Here is a 15,345-nt window from a genome sequence, read left to right as displayed (position 1 = left end):
TTCACGGCCTGCCAAAAACAGGAGTCCATTGTGAATGCATGGCGAAACAAATGCAGGCAGAGCTCCAGCCAGGGGCAGATTCCCGATGATGACTGGCCCGGGGAGTCGCCACCCCAGCCGGCCCAGGAGATACCCCGTGGTCTGCCGAGCGCGGCTCTGTCACAGCCGCGCTTGGCAGACCATGTGACTAGAGCGACCGGCCCACCGGGGGGGTGCCTGATCCCTCAATAGGCCAATCCGCCCCTGGCTCCAGCACAGGGAGCTTTGACATGCCGCACCAGACTAGGTCATCCTGGGCAAAAGAAAAAAACAAGTTCACTAACCAAGAGAAACAGCATTTTTGCCCATAGGCTTTACAGGTTTTTGGTATCAAGAAGAAACTTGAGTAGACTATCTGAGAATGGATTTCTTATATCCAAAGAGGAATAACAGATTGTCTTTACAAACTTATACACGATGTCCGTCAATAAGAAAAGTGAAGACTAGTGTGGTTGGGGAGGATGAGCTCTCCCTTCCCATGGGAATGCTCTGGTGCCCACCACCATCTCATGCAGGACAGGGTGGGGGAATTGATCCTGGAATTCTTCACTATCTGGGCCTCCTTTGATGACCAGCGGTCAGACTAAATTTCATGAAGCTCCTGGCTGGATGGGAAGTCAAGCAAATCCCCAGGCTAGAGGCCTAGCCCGACCAAACAGGGACGCTGTAGACTGAGAGTTCTAAGACACAAAAGACAAAGGCATAAAACACATCAAGGCTGAGGGAAAAAATAAAACTCATGTTGCTAGGCAGCATTATTTATTAATTTAAAACAAACCTCTGACATGGCTGTGTTGGATACTAGGCCTGTGCATCAAATGGCCGACACAAGTAAAAGTATTAAAAAAGAAGAAAAAACTGAAAAACAAAAACTACCTAAAGGTATATGAGGGAGAAAAGAAAACCCGCAGGGCCCTGCAAGAAAAAAGAAACAGCTCCTGCAGTTCCAGAAATTTTCTCTGCAATCTATCAGGGAGAGCAAAGAAATATGATTTGCAGACTGAGGGGGCCCTGACTGGGAGGCAGGGAGGTGGCTACGGCTGCACATGTTCAGTAGAGCAAGCCAAACACTTCTAGAATCTTTATGATCAAAGTTTTGTACCAGGTTCCACCAGATGGCATCATCCATATATTAGGACTAAGGATGTGCAGCCAAAAAAACTTTTGTTTTTTCGTTTCATGTCTTTTTTATTTTTTCTTGTGAGGATGGCTGAGCAAAACGTCACTCTCTGAAGTCAGGAAATACGCTGACTCCAGCTTTTCTTCTTGCAACTATAAATTTTATTACAATAAACAGCAAAATAACACACCAGTGCTTTTGCAGTGTGCTTACAGTACCTATGGATTAGGTCAGAAACGTTTCAGGAGCTGTCTTTTTCTGGAGACGTAGAGGCCTCCTGATCTCAGCTGGGTTCACTTTCTTACTCCCCTCCCAGCAGAGTCCTACCCACAGAGCTCTCTCTCTCTGTAGGAGTTAAGGTGGACCAGCTAAATGCCTGGCCCCGCACATGCAAAAAGGGGAAAAACCGGGTCACTTCATCACATTCCTGTTTTCGTGTTTCATTAATTTTTAGTGTGTACTACGTTCCAATAGAAATGAAACGAAAAAAACATTGCACATCCTAGCGAGGACTGCCATCCCACTTGTCCTTGGAGAACTGATGGACCAGCCTTTACTCATGGGATTTCTCTTCCCTTTGGCTGATGGAGACGGAAGGCACTTCTCTTTTATGACCTCCCTCTGGGCTATAAGGGAAGTGTGATATTAGGCAGCTGCCAGCAGCTTTCTTCCAAAGCACTGTAACCAAGTAAAAACAAAAAACCCTAACCAACTACCCTAAAATAAGAACAGGGTCCACAAGACCTAAACTTTATTACAGCAAGAAATATGAGAGATAGTGGGAACATACTGTGGATGGAGGTCATGTTCCACACTGGCCCTGTATTCCCTGGTGGACTCTGGACTGGTCTAGCAGGAATCAAAGAAAGAAAACTATTATGTAAGAACCCATTCATCCTTCCTTTTCTTCTTGCTAGATTTGTCCTTTCTCATGGCAGTTACATAAACTAGGGGAGAGAAGAAGATAGAATATCTTAAGTCCTGCTCCAAAGGCTGCATCTGCCTTTGCGTGCACATCCAGTCTATAATATCTAGTAAAGGCATGTAAGAACAACCATTTCGGTCACCCTATAGATTTCCTCCAGTGAGGCTGAAGCTGCCTCCACTCACGACGATGCTTCTGCCCTTGTGGAGTAAGTGCAAATAGCATCCAGCATTTGCCTGCCAGTGAGGAGGTACACCAAAGACATTATTTCCCTGATCCATCTAGCTATGGCAGCTTTGGAGGCTGCCTCCCCTGTCCTGGAGCTGCCAAACAATACAAACAGCTTGTCTGTTTTCCTAAAAGTGTTTGTCACCTTTAGATATCTCAAGAGAATACGTACATCTAGCAAATGTAGACTCATCTTCCCCTCTATATTTCGCTGATGTCAAATGCTGGGAGTTCACTGACTGATTTACATGAAAGGAAGATACTACCTTGAGCAGAAGGACAGTACTGGTCAAAAGGTGACCAAATCCAGAGAAAAGACCAAGTAGTGGTTTCCCTGAGAGGGCTTGTAGCTCAGAGATGTGCCTACCAGAGCAAATAGCTACTAGAAAGGTAGTTTTCAAGGACAGGTCATTTAAGGATATCTGCCTTACTGGCTCAAAGGGGGACTTAATCAAGGCTCTTAAAACCAGATTAAGGTCCCATTGGCCTGAAGAGTGACAGAATGCACTTTACTTCTTTTATAATTCAAATTATACCCAGATAAGCTGCCACCTGGGTGCCTTTAATTCAGCCCCTATAGTATGATATAGCTGCAACTTGTACTTTCAGAGAATTGAGAGCTAATCCCTTGTCCAGGCCACTTTGGAGAACATTTAATATTAATGATCTATCTACCCTCTAGTGGAAGAGTTCATGGTCCCAACAGGATCATTTGAACACTCGTCAAATCCTTATATATGCTAGTGAAGTAGAGGCTTTGTGTATCTTTAGCATGTTGATATTACTGCCAGAGAGTACCCTCTCCTACGCAGAAAGCCCTTTCAAGAAGCAGACCATAAGAGAATGGAGACTACTATGAGGTCGAACGATCTGGACAGGGCACCACTTTGATGTTTCTCTCCACCAGGTGATACATTAAGCAAAAGTCAAATCTGGGAAAGAACAGAAACTATCTGACCTGTCAAGGGTTGAGTCTTCTAATAATTCATAGATACACAAGATTTTTATGGTCTGAAGATGGTAAAGGTATGTAAGGAGCCCTCCAGCTGAAGATGCTACTCTTCCAAGGCTAATTTAACGGCAAATAGTTCCCGATTGCCAATATCATAATTTCTTTCGGCTAGAGAGCATTATCTCAAGTAAGGTCTTTGGAGCACTGGGGTGGAAAGGCATCTTTCAGATCAGCAAATACACTAATGGCTTTGGATGGTGAATCCTTGGCATTTGCCCCTTTCTCGATAAGCGAAGTAATGGGGACGATAAGGGTGGAGTAGTGAGGGATGAATTACCTGTAGTAGTTGGTGAATCCCAGGAATCGCCAAGTTGCTTTGAGGTTCACTGGCCATAGCCAAGCCATGATAGTGGAGTGTTTGGAGGTGTCCATTTGTAAGCCCTATACTGATATTATGTACCCCAGGTACGGGAGGGCAGTCTATTCAAAAGCACATAGAGAGCATGTTCCCTTAACCATTGAAGCACCGCCTTGACATGACAGCAGTGGGCATGAAGACTGGGTGAGTAGATCAGGATGTCATCCAAGTATACTATGACGCAAGTATATAGTAAGTATCTGAATATGTTGATGAACATTTTAAAAATGTTGAACACAAAATGTTGAAAAACCACTGGGGCCGAAGGAGATCACTAGGTACTCATAGTGGCCATCTTTTGTATTAAAAACAGTTTTCCACTCATCACCCTCATGTATCCATATGAGGTTATAGGCTCCCTTCAGAAACAAATTACTGAAGATTGTAGCTCCTTGCAGCCAGTCAAACAATTCTGATATTAGTGGCAGGGGGTATTTATTTTTGATAGTAATGACATTTAAATCCCAGAGTCAATACATGGGCATAGTGAGCCGTCCCTCTTTCACACGAAGAAGAGCCCAATCCCAGTGGAAGAGGAGGATGGTCTGATGAACCCTCTCTCGAAGTCTCCCAGATGTATTCTGACATAGCCTTAGCTCCAGAATGGACAACGTGTAGACTATCACGAAGTGGTATCTTACCCAACATTAGGTCAATGATATAGTCATAGTGACGATTAGGAGGCAGAGTCTCAACCTGTTTTTTTACTGAAAACATCTGCAAAAGAGACATCGGGCATGGGTAATCCTAGAGGTGTGCAGAGGTCTGCTGCACCAAACTGCCTGGAAGGGCATACCAGAAGTAGGCAAGTTTAAAAATAGTGAGCACTCCAGGAGAGGACCCCTCTGTTTTTCCAATCCACAATACGGCAATGATGTAGCCAGAGTAGGGCAAATACGGGGTTGATGGACTTTCGGAGCATGAAGAATGAGATGTGTTCCTCATGTAAAAGTCCCACCATTAGAATCATAGGGTCCGTCATTTAGCAACTAGCGCTGAGCAGTAGCTCCCCAAATACAGATGCTATGTACACAGAGAGTTGTTCAGCAGTTCTAGTAGTATCTGGAATTCCTTCACTAGAGCTTTGTCAATGAAGTTGCTGGCTGTGCCAGAATCCAAGAGGCCTCCAAGAAGAATCTCTTATGTCCAAAGCTCAACTGGACAGTCAAAATAATCTTTTGTGGAGGAGTGGAGTGGGTATTACCTAGGGTAACTTCCTCCATTAACTCTAGGCATGAGTATTTCCAGACTTCTTGGGGCACGAGGTGGTGTAATGGTCCTTGCCCACACAGTATAAGCACAGGTTGAGCAATTGTTGCTGGTGTTTCCTCCTCTTCTGAGAGCTTGGCATGAGCCAGCTACATGGATTCCTTTCTAAGGTCAGCTGCGATGAGGCTGAATAGGGGACAACGTCGGTCTCTAAACCCTGTGAGCTAGGCGGCCACAGTGTCGAGACAGATACCGTTCTAGGTATCTTTCCTGAAACTAGATGTCAGCCTTCATGGCCAGGGATATGAGGTTGTCCAATTTGACAGGGACATCACAGCCTATCAGTTCATCCTTGATTCGGTCTGACAGACTTTGCCAAAATACGGCCACTTGCACTTCATCATTCCAGGAGAGTTCAGTGGCCAAAGTGCGTACTGCTCCACCATCATAAACCTTTGTTTCAGGTGGATTAGCTCAGAGGCTATAGAAGAGGCTTGGGCAAGCTTATCAAAGAGCTCCTGAACTGAGTCAGAAATGTGTGCAGATCAGCAAGACTAAGGTGGTTTCTTTCCCATTGAGGGGAGGCCCATGTCCGGGTCTGGTCTTTCTGATGTGAAGGTAGCAGGCTGAAGCTCAAAATGAATCAAGCATTGATTTCTGAAACCCCTGCAAGTAGTAGGGTCGCCCTCTTACCAGGGCGGTAGGGGCAGATGTAGTGCAGCGGTAGTCTGTGAGGAGGCAGGAACAGTGACAAGTCGTGGAACAGCTAGGGGTGGCATGGCCACTACTAGTGATGACTGTAGTTTGTTCAGTTGCAGAGACAGGTCCCGCAAGGGCTAAGAATGTAGTATTGGCTCTTCTGTTGCTACAGAATCATCTGCGAGAGACCCCGCAGAAAGTCCAGCAGGGGAATATCAGCCACGTCCATGGCCTAAACAAACTGTCACAGAGGTGGACACACAGCCTCTGATGGTCAGGAGCAACGCACCAGAACAGAATCAGAAGGCAGAGGAAAAGTCATGCAAAGTCAGGGCAGGCAAAGTTCAATCACAGTCAAAAGGCAAACAGGAAATCAGAACCGGCAGCAGACAAGGAAGAGTCAAGGGTCAGGCCGGGTGACAGGGGAAAGCAGCAACAAGACCAGGAACACATGGAACCAAAACCCGTTGCTCAGACATCAGCTCAGAGGACTTAGTTTCTTTTATAAGAAAGCAGTGATGACACCATCAGGGTGCATGCACAGCAAATCCTGTGCACTAGACCTATAAAACTACTGAGTTGTTGAGGCCCCTGACACACAGCTGCAGGATGCATCTGACAATCAAGTTGCCAGGAACCATGCTGGACTCAGGATCTTGAGGGACGGAATGATGACCGCTGTGCAGCATCCCACGGTCGGCAGCATATTATCGAGGTTTGCAGCACGCCGACCAGGCTCACCCTAAATGCAAACACCGCAGTCTGAGCTGCTTCTCTCCAAGCCCTCCCTTCCCCAACACTACTCACCCCTTCCGGGCGAATGGCTGCCAGGCTCAAACTTGCTTGCTATTCCTTGTGACCTTTTTACAATTTTTTTTTTCTTTTTTAACTTTATCAGCCCTCTTCACAGGGCAACTCTGGGAGGGGAGGGGAGAAAAGAAGGAAAGGAGAGAGAGAGAGAGATGGAGGCTCTGAGGATCCTTCTGCTTACTATTTTACCCTCTTCTGACTTTTCTAAGGCCCTTAGCGATCCCCTTCCCTGGGGCATCCACAGCCCCTAAGGATACTGGGCTCAGCCTCAGGGAACCTCAACCAGAAGTCCCTGAGAGGTAGGGTTCTACCAAAAAAACATCAGCCCCAAAGGACTGTTGCACTGGAAGCAAAGATCGCTCTACCAGGCTGGGACCAAACCTAGGTCCTGGCAACTTGTATGACCAATTCTTACTTGTCTTCAGTCATTAGAGACACTCTGTCCCTGGCAACTGCCTAAGACCAGACCTCCTTTATAAGCCCAGAGCGATGTCGCAAAAGAAGTGCGTCTAACTTTCTCAGTGAGGGCAGGAAAAATCCCATGCGTTAGGACTGGCCAAGCAGGAAGCAGAGGAAGTGCCTGCTTTGCCTCTTCTCTACAGCAGCCATTGTGCTCATTATTAATATCCCTTTCTTATGCTTCCGAAATTTCATGGCGTCCCCATGGGTGCCTCTTTCACTCTTTTCCCCTCCAGTCCCACAGCAGGAGATTTACAGTGAGAGAGAAGCTCTTACCAGATATGCTGTCAAAGCTGATGACCTGGTTCATCGATGCTGTGGAGAGGATAACCTCGTCGAAGACAGGCACACTGCCCCCGACAAGTCCTGTGTTGCCCCCCTGGGGTGTCACGGCTAGATTCCTCTCGTTGCAGTACCTGCAGCAGAGCACATGTGGGAGCAGAACTCATTACAAGTGCAGACCCCACAGGCTGATGACAGGTAGAGTACTGTGTGCTGGCCAGCAGGGGGTAGAAACCGAAACCAGGAAAGGGTCCAGTCAGGACAGAGTAACAAAATCTGAAGCAGGAGACCCTGAAAAGCTACAAGGGTCAATTTTCAAAAGGGTCACGTCTTCCAACTTGTCCCTTTTGAAGTACAGTAGCTTTTAGCCCCTAAATTTATGAGAATTTTCAATTGAAAACTTAGGCTCCTAAGTTCAGCTGAGAATAGGTTCCTAACTTAGGAGTCTAAATTCAGGGGGCAGTTTTTCCTGACCCCCTCACTATTTTTAGTGCAGCACCCAACAATTCTGCTTATTTCACAAATGACCTTTGTGTGGGAGGTAAAGTGGAAGAAAAACAAATTATTATTGGACAGCATGTCCAATGTCTTCCAAGTATGCGCTGTTCAGAAAACAGTAAAAATTGGAACCTTGCAAAAAGGATCCCTAATAACAACTAAAGGATAGGGAGTAAGCTGAAAGACCCTATAGAGTGGAACCCTAGAGAGCACTGGAACATAAGGAATAAGAGGAGGGGCAATGTATAGTGAATCCCTAGGAATAAGAAGAGACTGTGTATGGTGGATCCTGAGGGAGAGCTGGAGGGTAAGGACTATCGAGAGGCCATACATGATGGCTCTTACATAGTCAATTGAAAAATGAAGGTACCAACACACAATTCCCAAACAACTGTGGAACGGAACAAAAAAATCAAAGGGAATTAATCTATTTAAACAATGTAAAACACTTTTATTACATAGCTCAATTTTCTTTTAACAACTGTGTAAAAAGCTGTATACATTGTATTTATGGGATACATTCAAACAGTGTTTGTTGTACACATTGTATCTATTAAGAGATGGTTGTGGTTAGGAGCGATACAAATTGATCAATCACATGTACGTTGGTTTGCGTTCTCTCTTGTAAAAGATACCATTGATCACAAGGTTTTTATTCTTTGGAGAGAATGTTGTGACGAATGGTGACGGATGGAGTAAGAATGTGGTATGTATGATTTCTTTTAATTGAGCATGTTGAATTCTCTATAGTTTAGGTATTTGAGGGTTTATGGACCATGTATTTCTTTTGATAACTGTAAACATCTTTTTGCAAAAAACTTTTATGATAAATTGTTAAAAAAAAATTGAGCTGAGATATGTAATACAAGTGTTTTACATTGTTAAAAAGATTAATTCCCTTTGATTTTTGTTCCGTTCGGCTCTTACATAGTAACATGATAAGTATCAGTAGAAAAAGACTCAAGTGGTTCAGCTAGTCTGCCCTGCAAGTTTTTCTTTTCAATTATTTACTCTTTTTTATTTAGGGCGATAACTGCCAATCTGTGCAGGTTCCCCATGCCTTATATTAAAGGTAGTAACTGCTTCATGAATAAAGTGAAACCTCATACGCCAGGCGGTGGGTTGTGGATAGTGCTGTATACAGACTATTGAAGCTCAGTTCTCCTGTGATACAACATGATCAAACTATAGGTGGGGGAAAAAAGCTTCCTGGAGACTTCCCTCAGCGCTCTTACTCTCCTTTCCTTCCCAAAGTCTTCTCAGCCTCCTTCTTTTCTCTCTTCCATGTCCTTAGCCCTCACAGCCTCTCCTTCCCCTTCCATAAGCCCTCTCACCTTTCTCACTCTACTTCCTCTCTGCCCCTTCCCTCAGCCCTCTCACTCTACTCCTCTCTGCCCCTTCCCTCGCCCTCTCATTCTACTCCTCTCTGCCCCTTCCCTCAGCCTCTCACTCTACTCCTCTCTGCCCCCTCCCTCAGTCCTCTCACTCTACTCCTCTCTGCCCCCTCCCTCAGCCCTCTCACTCTACTCCTCTCTGCCCCTTCCCGCAGCCCTCTCGCTCTACTCCTCTCTGCCCCTTCCTTCAGCCCTCTCACTCTACTCCTCTCTGCCCCTTCCCTAAGCCCTCTCACTCTACTCCTCTCTGCCCCTTCCCTCAGTCCTCTCGCTCTACTCCTCTCTGCCCCTTCCCTCGCCCTCTCATTCTACTCCTCTCTGCCCCTTCCCTCAGCCCTCTCACTCTACTCCTCTCTGCCCCTTCCCTAAGCCCTCTCACTCTACTCCTCTCTGCCCCTTCCCTAAGCCCTCTCACTCTACTCCTCTGCCTCTTCCCTCACCCTCTCACTCTACTCCTCTCTGCCTCTTCCCTCACCCTCTCATTCTACTCCTCTGCCCCTTCCCTCAGCCCTCTCACTCTACTCCTCTCTGACCCTTCCCTCAGCCCTCTCACTCTACTCCTCTCTGACCCTTCCCTCAGCCCTCTCACTCTACTCCTCTCTGCCCCTTCCCTAAGCCCTCTCACTCTACTCCTCTCTGCCTCTTCCCTCACCCTCTCACTCTACTCCTCTCTGCCTCTTCCCTCACCCTCTCACTCTACTCCTCTGCCCCTTCCCTCAGCCCTCACTCTACTCCTCTCTGACCCTTCCCTCAGCCCTCTCACTCTACTCCTCTCTGACCCTTCCCTCAGCCCTCTCACTCTATTTATTTATTTATTTAGTTATTTAAAAACTTTTCTAAAACGTCGCTAAGTTATATACCATCGCAACGGTTTACAAATAGGCACGTAGACTAAGGTAAGTAAATGTAGGTTATCATACATTCTAACAGGTGCCAATAAAGTTCGGTTACAATTTCATAAATAAAATCATTATTTGAGTATTGTTGGTCAAGTCCAGGTATATTATTGAGTTACTATCTCTTTGAGATATTACTTCTTAAATGTAGGATTGAGTAAATTCATTCTCTGCATTACCCTGTACTTTCATTCTCTACCCTCCAGACTCTTTAGTGAAGGCTTTTTTAAAGAGCTATGTTTTTAAATTTTTCTTAAAAGTTTTGAGATTACTCTGTAATCTGAGTTTAGGGGGCATCGTGTTCCATTGTATGGGCCCAGCCAATGATAAAGCCCTTTCTCTCACTTGGGTTAATTTTGCTGACTTTACTGAAGGGATTGTTAGTAGTGCTTTGTTTGCTGAGCGGAGGTTTCTTTGTGGAACGTGTACTCATAAGGCTGTGTTTAGCTAGTCTGCTTCTTTATCATATATTAGTTTGTGTATAGTGCATAAGGCTTTGTATTTTATCCTGTATTTGATGGACAACCAATGTAAGTCTGCTAGAGTTTCAGTTATATGGTCCCTCCTCTTTTTTCCCGTTAGTATTCTGGCTGCAGTATTTTGAAGTATCTGGAGTGGTCTTATCGATGTGCTTGGGAGTCCTAGTAAGAGTGCATTCCAGTAGTCAGTGCTGGAAAAGATAAGTGTTTGCAATACTGTTCTGAAGTGGGCAGGTGTGAGTAATGGTTTCAACTTGTTAAGGAAGGACAGAGAGGATAGGAAAGGGGGAGGAGTGGCTCTATTTGTCAGAAACAATATCCAAGCATCTGAGCTGCAAGGAAGATGGGGCAAAGAAGAAGCACTATGGGCAGACTTAAAAAAAGATGGGGCATCCATTTTTATTGGAGTGGTTTACAGGCCTCCAAACCAAAAGGAAGAGCTGGACAGAGATCTAATTGAAGACATCCACAGGATAGCAAAGAAAGGAGAAGTGGTGATCGTTGGAGACTTTAATATGCCAGATGTAGACTGGAGAATCCCATCTGCAGAATCTAAAAATAGTAGAGAAATAGTAGATGCCCTGCAAGTAGCTTTATTCAAACAAATGGTAATGGAACCCACGAGAGAAGGAGCTATACTCGACTTAGTGCTCACTAATGGAGATAATGTCTCAGACGTCCAGGTGGGTGCCCACCTCAGCACCAGTGATCATCAAACGGTATGGTTTAATATCACAAAAAGGACACGGAAAAGAAGCACAAAAACCCAAGTTTTGATGTTCAAAAACACAGACTTTGATGAAATGGGGAAGTACCTGGAGGAAGAACTAAAAGGCTGGGAAAACGAGAGAGATGTGGATCAACAGTGGACCAATCTAAAAGGAGCAATCACCAAGGCAACTAATCTATATGTTAGAAAAGTAAAGAAAAGCAAAAGAAAAATGAAACCTATCTGGTTCTCAAAGGAGGTGGCTGACAAAATAAAGGCTAAAAGAACAGCATTCAAGAAATATAAAAGATCCCAAAAGGAGGAACACAAAGAAGAATATCTGGTAGAACTGAGGGAGACGAAGAAATTAATCAAGATGGCAAAAAGTCAAGCGGAAGAGAGGATTGCCAAAGAGGTAAAGAGTGGTAACAAAACATTTTTCAGATATATCAGTGAAAAGAGAAAAGTTCAAAATGGTATAGTGTAATTGAAAGGTGGAAAGGATCAATGCGTGGAGAGAGACGAAGAAATGGCAGAAATATTAAATGAATACTTCAGTTCTGTGTTCACTAAAGAGGACCCTGGAGAAGGACCGACACTAGTTAACAAGAAACTGGAGGGGAATGGAGTAGATGTAACTCCATTTACAGTAGAAAATGTATGGGAAGAGCTGGTGAAACTGAAAGTGGACAAAGCCATGGGGCCTGATGAAGTTCATCCCAGAATACTGAGGGAGCTCAGAGATGTGCTGGCAGGTCCGCTGTGTGACCTGTTCAATAGATCCCTAGAAACGGGAGTGGTGCCGAATGATTGGAGGAGAGCGGTGGTGGTCCCGCTTCACAAGAGTGGGAACAGAGAAGAGGCTGGTAACTACAGACCGGTTAGCCTCACTTCAGTGGTGGGAAAAGTAATGGAGTCACTGTTGAAAGAGAGAATAGTGAACTATCTACAGTCGGGAGAATTGCTGGACCAGAGGCAGCATGGATTCACCATTGGAAGATCCTGTCAGACAAATCTGATTGACTTTTTTGACTGGTAACCAATGAATTGGATCGAGGAAGAGCACTCGATGTCATCTACTTGGATTTCAGCAAAGCTTTTGACACTGTCCCGCACAGGAGACTGGTGAATAAAATGAGAAGCTTAGGAGTGAGTGCCGAGGTGGTGGCCTGGATTGCAAACTGGTTGACGGACAGAAGACAATGTGTGATGGTAAATGGAACTCTCTCTGAAGAGAGAGCAGTTTTAAGCGGTGTACCGCAGGGATCGGTGTTGGGACCGGTCCTTTTCAATATCTTTGTGAGCGACATTGCGGAAGGGATAGAAGGTAAGGTATGTCTTTTTGCGGATGACACTAAGATCTGCAACAGAGTGGACACGCCGGAAGGAGTGGAGAGAATGAGACGGGATTTAAGAAAGATGGAAGAGTGGTCGAAGACATGGCAGCTGACATTCAATGCCAAGAAGTGCAAAGTCATACATATGGGGAGTGGAAATCCGAATGAACTGTATTCGATGGGGGGAGAAAGGCTGATGTGCACGGAGCAGGAGAGAGACCTTGGGGTGATGGTGTCTAATGATCTGAAGTCGGCGAAACAATGTGACAAGGCGATAGCTAAAGCCAGAAGAATGCTGGGCTGCATAGAGAGAGGAATATCGAGTAAGAAAAGGGAAGTGATTATCCCCTTGTACAGGTCCTTGGTGAGACCTCACCTGGAGTATTGTGTTCAGTTCTGGAGACCGTATCTCCGAAGAGACAAGATGGAGGCGGTCCAGAGAAGGGTGACCAAAAAGGTGGAAGGTCTTCATCAAATGACTTATGAGGAGAGATTGAAGAATCTAAATATGTACACCCTGGAGGAAAGGAGGAGCAGAGGTGATATGATACAGACTTTCAGATACTTGAAAGGTTTTAATGATCCAATGACAACGACAAACCTTTTCCATAGGAAAAAAATCAGCAGAACCAGGGGTCACGATTTGAAGCTCCAGGGAGGAAGATTCAGAACCAATGTCAGGAAGTATTTCTTCACGGAGAGGGTGGTGGATGCCTGGAATGCCCTTCCGAAGGAAGTGGTGAAGACCAGAACTGTGAAGGACTTCAAAGGGGCGTGGGATAAACACTGTGGATCCATAAAATCAAGAGGCCGTCAATAAAGAGTGGGTGGCTCGCCAGAATGACGGCTACTGCCTGGAGATAATACCCTTATTCAATAAACATACACATGGTTACTGTGACTCCAACATCACTCTAAGCTACAACAGCAAGAGGAAATGTGGAAAAAAGGATTCGCACTCACAAAGTGGGGAGTAGCTGGCTTGTTACGGCGGTTACTACCCCAAACCAAATAAGCCTGATACTTCACTTTCAATGCATATCCAGCATAGCTCTCTGCTTCAACGGTAGGGGAGAAGAAAAACTGATACTTCACGCATAGCTCTCTGCTTCAACGGCAGGGGAGAAGAAAAACTGATACTTCACGCATATCCAGCATAGCTCTCTGCTTCAACGGCAGGGGAGAAGAAAAACTGATACTTCACGCATATCCAGCATAGCTCTCTGCTTCAACGGCAGGGGAGAAGAAAAAAGGATTCGCACTCACAAAGCGGGGAGTAGCTGGCTTGTTACGGCGGTTACTACCCCAAACCAAATAAGCCTGATACTTCACTTTCAATGCATATCCTGCTTCAACCGCAGGGGAGAAGAAAAACTGATACTACACGCATATCCAGCATAGCTCCCTGCTTCAACGGCAGGGGAGAAGAAAAACAACCAATAAGGGCTGAATAACACAGTCTGGGTAAAACAAATAAACATGGGTGTAGCTTGCTTATTGCGGCGGTTACTACCCCTACTACCCCTAACTAATCAAGCTTGATATTTCACTTGGTTGCAGCTCCATCACTGCTCTCTACATTCATGGTGGGGGTGGAAGAGAAATAGAACCAAAGAGCTAAGAGAAACAGATAAGTATGAGAAAAAAATGTGAAGCTTGCTGGGCAGACTGGATGGGCCGTTTGGTCTTCTTCTGCCGTCATTTCTATGTTTCTATATGTTTCTATGTTTCAATCTTCTGAGGACCATAAGTTTTGCGTAGCCTTCTCTTACTTTTATACATATGTGTTGCTTCAGGTTGATTTCTGGGTCCATTATTACTCCCAGATTCCTTACTTTTTCGGATAGCTCAATTTTCTGGTTATTTCTTAGAGTTATCGGTGTTTGAATGATTTCAGTATGTTTTCGCTCAAGGTGAAGGAATTCAGTTTTGTCAATGTTTTGTCTACTCCTCTGCCCCCTCACTCTACTCCTCTCTGCCCCCTTTCTCTTAGCCTTCTCTGCTCCTTTCTGCCCCTTCCCTCAGCCCTCTCACTCTGCTCCTCTCTGCCCTTTCTCTTAACCCTCACTCTACTCCTCTCTGCCCCTTTTCTCTTAGCCTTCTCTGCTCCTTTCTGCCCCTTCCCTCAGCCCTCTCACTCTACTCCTCTCTGCCCCCTTTCTCTTAGCCCTCTCTCTACTCCTTTCTGCCCTTCCTTCACTTAGTCCTCTTTATTCCTCTCTGCCCTTCTCTCTACTCCTTTCTGCCCCTCTTCCCTCAGCTTTTCACTGTTCTCCTCTCTGCCCCTCCTTTTCACAGCCCTTTCTGCTCTCCGCTCCCACAGCCCTCTCACTCTTGTCCTCTTCTCCCCACCCCTCTTCCTTCAGCCCACTTATGCTTCTCTTCTCTCTCCCTTCTCTTGGCCCTCTCACTCTTCTCCTCTCTTCACCCCTTCCTTTGGGCCTTTCATTTCTTCCCTCTCCTCAGCTATCATGCTCCTCTAGCCCCACTCCTTAGTCCTTTCATTCTCCACTTCTGCTCCCTCCCTTTACCTCAACCTGCTCACTCTCCTTCTCTCTGCCCTCCCCTTCTCTCAGCCTTTTCATTCTCCTCCTCTGTGCCTCCCCTTCCTTCTCCCCCATCTCTTTCTTCTCTCTGTGGTGCTCCTGCTACCTTCCAGACCCTGACTGGGGCCAAAGATGCATCTCCCTCACACTTCTACTACGTCACGGGCCCCAGCTGAGGCATTTCCTTCTGCTTCAGCTAGCTCTGCCACACTACTTTTGCTCAGCACCAAGGAGTGCTATTGCCTTTTTCTGGCTCTGCTGCACTACTTCCTCTTTTTAATCGCTAGAGAGGTGTTCCTTGCAGCCGAACCTGTGAGCCGCTTCCTCCTCTCAGTTAGGTAGGGG

At 45.7% G+C, this 15,345-nt stretch overlaps 1 protein-coding gene across 5 annotated transcripts in view; it reads right to left on the bottom strand.

The window, feature by feature from the left end:
* Positions 1 to 15,345, bottom strand: part of D2HGDH (D-2-hydroxyglutarate dehydrogenase) — a 91,308-nt gene that overhangs the window by 58,322 nt on the left and 17,641 nt on the right. For 4 of the 5 annotated variants that reach the window (XR_003858644.1, XM_029616074.1, XM_029616076.1 and 1 more), the window contains one exon: positions 7,136 to 7,275. Coding sequence is in view for 3 of the 5 variants with exons in the window: in XM_029616074.1 (XP_029471934.1) it covers positions 7,136 to 7,275 (140 nt within the window). In the remaining 2 variants the exon portion in view is untranslated. Of the gene's footprint in view, positions 1 to 7,135; positions 7,276 to 15,345 lie in introns of those variants that run through there. The other variant, XM_029616078.1, reaches the window with a different exon arrangement.

The sequence above is a fragment of the Rhinatrema bivittatum genome, chromosome 9 (genome assembly GCF_901001135.1).
Source record: "Rhinatrema bivittatum chromosome 9, aRhiBiv1.1, whole genome shotgun sequence".
Lineage (NCBI taxonomy): Eukaryota > Metazoa > Chordata > Amphibia > Gymnophiona > Rhinatrematidae > Rhinatrema > Rhinatrema bivittatum.
Note: the sequence above shows the minus strand (reverse complement) of the source record. Positions and strands in the feature narration are given on the sequence as shown.